Source organism: Amborella trichopoda, chromosome 1 (genome assembly GCF_054954075.1).
Source record: "Amborella trichopoda isolate Santa Cruz 75 chromosome 1, AtrichopodaSantaCruz75HAP2 v2.0, whole genome shotgun sequence".
Lineage (NCBI taxonomy): Eukaryota > Viridiplantae > Streptophyta > Magnoliopsida > Amborellales > Amborellaceae > Amborella > Amborella trichopoda.
Genome location: NC_142336.1, coordinates 44,980,331 through 44,985,425, shown reverse-complemented (window position 1 = coordinate 44,985,425; position 5,095 = coordinate 44,980,331). Strand labels below are relative to the sequence as shown.

Below are 5,095 nucleotides of genomic sequence, written 5' to 3'. Positions count from 1 at the left end.
CTAGATCTATATCATATTATCATAAATCCAATGAACAGACACGGACCCATGGCTGGCCCCACCACGTGGGTTTTGAAACATTGGACGGGATTAACTTTAAGAAAAATTGTTTCATGCGGGTTGGACCGCGTGACTATACTATTCAAAAAGTGTAAAGCATCCATGTTAAAGATCAATCCAAGTAGGCGTTCCATCCAAAAACAATGGAAACTAGTGGTCCAAATGTTTTCTCAGTAGAATTATTAATTTTAATTTTTAAAATTTACTTATTTTTTTATATTCATGATATCCATGTTAGATATTACATGTCTTTAAAAATTAAGTCAAAAAATCCACCTCCCAAATAAATTTATTAATAGGTCCAAATTTCTATATATGAGGACTTGGCAGCATAGAAACCGGATCCTTAACTTAAGGCTCCAAGAAGTTGACTAGACATTAGTTTATCTAAAATAAGCCACGAGCCTCATCTCTATATCATTTGAATATAACGCTAGTACATGGGCTTGTCAGACTTCTATTGTTTCTTTTCCTTTAAAAACTATCCCATCACCTCTGATGAAATCAAGCTGTAAAGTAACTTTAAAGTTTGGACAAAATCGTCTGGAACTTCACTTATGACAACAATTGATTCTAGAGCATCAATCAGGCTAGAAGAAAATCCCGAATAATTGGACCATTAAAAAAAAAAAAAAAATTTCCTCAAAAATGGGAAATAATTAAAGGGGTGCGATTTGTATACAGTCGAGGCTCTAAACAATATAAACAATCAAAGTAAAGCGCATCTTCAAATAGTATCGAGAAGTGTGGTTTCAATTATATAAATCTTTGTGATAGCATTAAAAAATATATATATTTTTAATTATAAAATTTAAAGCTTCAAAAATATTGTAGATTGACAGATCTATGAAAACTTATAGATCTTTAAAATTGACGGTTCAAAAATGTGTTACAAGATGCACTATTTCTAAAACTTAAAATCCATTTTTTCTCATATTCATGCATATGGATGTCGAGATGATCAATTTGAGCATCAAAACTTCTTCTAGTGGAATTTTTGAGGTGGATTCTAATTTGATTTTTTAAAGCCTCCGCTCTATATAAAATTTTTCTTAATTAAAACGGATTTCTCACCCTCATTGAATTGTCTCTAGTTCTTTTAAAGACGGCTCATAACAACAGGATCATAAAAAGGTCCAAACGAAAACAGCCCAACCACATTTAATATAAGGAATATTAAAAGGACCGGCCCACTATTGAAGTTGAAGAAACATATGAAAATGCAAAGTGGGTGGCGGATTTTCTCCATTTAATTTAGGGGAGGAGCTGGAATGATTTGAGAGGGTCGTTAGGGTCCATCTCACTGAGAAGGGGGAGATCAACGGTCCGCTTTTCTGGGCTCACTCCTTCCTTTTGAAGAGCCTCTACCACCTCTTCAAACACCACTCTGTTCCCCTCAGCCGTCAGATGCAAACCGTCGCTGCAATCTCAACCGTAAGAACTAGCATTCGGAAAACTGAACTGGCCTTAAAAACCCATTATTGGCCAGTTTCGAGGTTCAACCAGGTCCCGGCTGGTTTAAAAAGCGTTAAAAAATACAAAAAAAATCTAAAAACATATGGAAAACATAGTTACAATATGATTAAACAAAGTACATCCATATGGAGCTAAAAAAGCCTGTGCCCGGTTCCGGTTTGATCGGCCCCGGTTTTGAGTTAGACTGGAAGAGTTTGCTAACACTAGTCAGAACCACCCATTTCCAGAAAGAAGAGAGGGAGAGATGATACCTTAAGTAAAGCTTCTCCCAACCAGGAGTGGATTGCATCTTGGAGCAGAGATCAATAACAGGGACGCAAGCCTCGCGGCCGACCTCCAAACAAGCAGTAGCGTAAGCTTTGGCACTCTCAAGTGTTCTTTCAGGCAAACCGGATGGATTCTCCCCATAAGGATATCTATTTCATTATCAACCATCAATCAATTCAATTTCAAAAACTTCCTTACTCTATTCTTCTACCAATCTCCATCATCAATTGTTCTGCTCGTCTTTATAAAGAAAAATCTGGTTTTGGTAATCTTTCTTTACCCTGATTCATGACGATTAAAAAATTGGAGAGAAGGGAAACAAAGAAGGGGTCTGATCGGTAGGTCAGAAAGTGATATGGGGCAATGTTGTCCGACTCTTTTGGGAGATTTTTTTGGATTGGTGAGAAAAATAAAGCAATTCCAATTAGGGGGAAGGGCTTCAAATTTTTAAAAATTTTTAGTATAAATAAATTAGATATTTATATATACAAATAATAAAAAAAATTAAAAATAATTTTTTTAAAAAAAACTACATTTATATAGCTATTTCTTTGTTGGCAAACGAAGACCGAGGAAGATGGAAGCAACATGAAAGGGTTCGCTTCTATTCGTTTATACCTAAAATCCGAAGTTTAGCCGAGTGTTTGATAACATTGATATGGGTTTACGGTTGTGTAAGAAAAGATGGGGGCATTATTGTCCTTTTCAGAGTAGACAAAATCCAGGTACTTGCTGAAATGAATGGCAAGGATAAAAGATTCAGAGGTTCAGTCGATAAAAGCGAGCAGTGGAGTAACAGAACCTGAGACGGCCGTCCTCGTCGATGGGGGGCGGTGTAATTAACAGAATCACTGTGCAGGGCCATAATGCCTGTGCCAATGCACCCACAAAAAAAAAAAAAAAAAACTGTTTTCATGCCTGTTTCAATGCACCCAAAAAAACGAAGAAATTTTCATGTGAAACAGAGAGAGAGGGAAGAGGGAGAGACCTTAAAGTGCGCGATGATGGCAAGGAGGTTTTGGTGGTATTCAGCGATGGGTACGTGCTGAAAGGCGCTGGACCGATCAGGAAGCGATGCATCGTTTGCCCCCAAAAACAGCGTTACCGCCACCACATTAGAAGGAGATGCGAGAGAAAGAGACTGAGTCTGTGACTTTAATGGAAATACTCGATCCAAAACCTTGAGAACCCATCTTGTATTATACCCACTGTACCCCCTCAGCACCACGTCCGCCTGTTATCAAGTTCATGATCATCACCACATGAAAACTAGAGAGAGAATTTACAAGGAGAAAGGCTCAAACGCAAAGAAAACTCTGTATTTTGTCTCTCAGAGGAAAGAAAAATATGAAATTACAGTGCGACAGAAGCAGTTGGCGAGAGCAGCACCCCATCCTCCAACATCGAAAGACGCCTCTGTGATCGAATCCCCGAATAACACAATCTTAGGACGCATTATGCAAGGTTTAGACAGAGAGAGCAAAATATGATGCGGTTTTGTAATCGCTCACTAACCACACAGAGTGAGTTATTAGAAGATATGGGATTGAAATATAATTGCAGGGGAAACAATGGGCGCAGAGGAAATCCACTGGCAAAGGGTTTCGACTTTGAAGACTCTTTCTCTCTCTACCTCTCCCATGGATCTGGACTCTCTCTCTCTCGCTGCTGCTTTTGATGACGTTTCATTGCTTTGTTTGGACTTTAGAACAAGGACTTGAAGCGTGGACATAATTAAATATGGACAACAAGGGAAAATTTTGTACAAAACTCTAATTTTCCGTCTTATTTCACGGTAAGCTCCCATTCCATTTTTTTTTTTTAACGGGTATAAAAAATTTATTAAACATTTCACTATACCTCTTATATCTAATTTTTTACTATAAAAATTAATCCAACAAATCTTTTTATACTATTTCAACTCAATTTTTTTTAAAATAATATAAAAAGATTTGTTGAAGCTAATTTTTATAGTATAAAATCAATAAGAGAAGAAGATAAGAGATGATGGGAATCTTTAAGGGTTTTGTTATACCGTTTTAAAGAAAAACGAAAAGAGGGTCTACCATGAAATATTATGAGAAACTGGGATTTTATACGAAATTTTCCATTGAAATAATCCATAATATAAAAAAAAAATATCTCTATACCCTCTATTTTTAAGTTTCATTTCACAATAGACTCAAGGTTTTAAAAGATATATTGGGACATAAAAATTGTAGATTGTATGTTTTCTAAGCGTGTGAGTTATTTTAAACCTGTTTTTTTAGGCGAAACAAAACTAAAAAGACACGCTTTTTTAAAAAGTTATCCTCCCAAACTTTTAGAGAGAAATAAGGGTTTCATGGAGGTGAGAGATTATCGGAAGGAGAGAGAGACGTGTTTTGAAAAACACGGGAGGAGAGAGAGTGTGAGAGATACAAGAAGAGAGAAATTTAAGGTATATAAGTGAAGAGAGAAAAGATTAAGTTTAGAAAAAGCATATATTTCTCACTTTTATTTAAGTTAAAAAATATGTTTAAATTGGTCAAGGGGTTAGAAGATATCAAGATATGAAACCGAAAAATAAAGGATACAAAGATATTTTCTATTTATATAAGGGTATAATTTTAAAATGTAGAGTTAAAGATGTACCTCAAAAATACATCGAAAAATGTTTTTTTAATGTTGAAAAACCCTCTAATTGATCATCTCGATATTGAGATTTATGAATATGCAAAAAAATTTAAGTATAAGAAATAGTGCATCTTGTGACTCGTTATTTAGACGGTCTATTTTCAAGATGTTCATATGTTTATAAATTTCCTTAATTTAATAATTTTTAGAGTTTAAAATTTTATAATTAGATATGAAAAATTAATTTTAAGATAATTTTAACAATTTTTTACATCACAATTATATATTATGGTAAAATTTGGAGGTACGCTTTAATTGGATTATTTGAAGTTGCAGGTTTATATGAATCACATGTGGTTATTATTCATGTTGGTTTTATAGGTCCGGTGGCCAAATGCCTTATAGTTCGTGTTTGAACCTTCAATCATTTATGATTAATTTTATATTTTATCCACTTATCCATGATTTTATTTGTACTTTAAAAGCTAAAAGGAAAACTAATATTTATAGATGATAAAAGTTTTGGTTGCTGTTGAAGAGGACACATATGCACGCTTTTTCATGCTCTATTTGAGGCTTGTAGCGCGAGATATCCGACTTTAAGCCCAATCATGAAATTCTTATTCCGATTCTACCAGAAATCCGAAAACATTGCGAGAGGACGCGTTGGGCTTTG

At 34.9% G+C, this 5,095-nt stretch overlaps 1 protein-coding gene across 1 annotated transcript; it reads right to left on the bottom strand.

The window, feature by feature from the left end:
- Nucleotides 1-1,106: 1,106 nt before the first annotated feature.
- Nucleotides 1,107-3,344, bottom strand: LOC18442211 (SGNH hydrolase-type esterase superfamily protein). Its single transcript, XM_006852434.4, has 5 exons — nt 3,161-3,344; nt 2,792-3,037; nt 2,606-2,673; nt 1,788-1,952; nt 1,107-1,480 (listed from the first exon to the last, which is right to left on the bottom strand). Exons 1-5 carry the CDS (start codon nt 3,257-3,259, stop codon nt 1,315-1,317), a joined length of 744 nt encoding a protein of 247 aa, XP_006852496.1. The 5' UTR covers nt 3,260-3,344; the 3' UTR covers nt 1,107-1,314.
- Nucleotides 3,345-5,095: the final 1,751 nt, after the last annotated feature.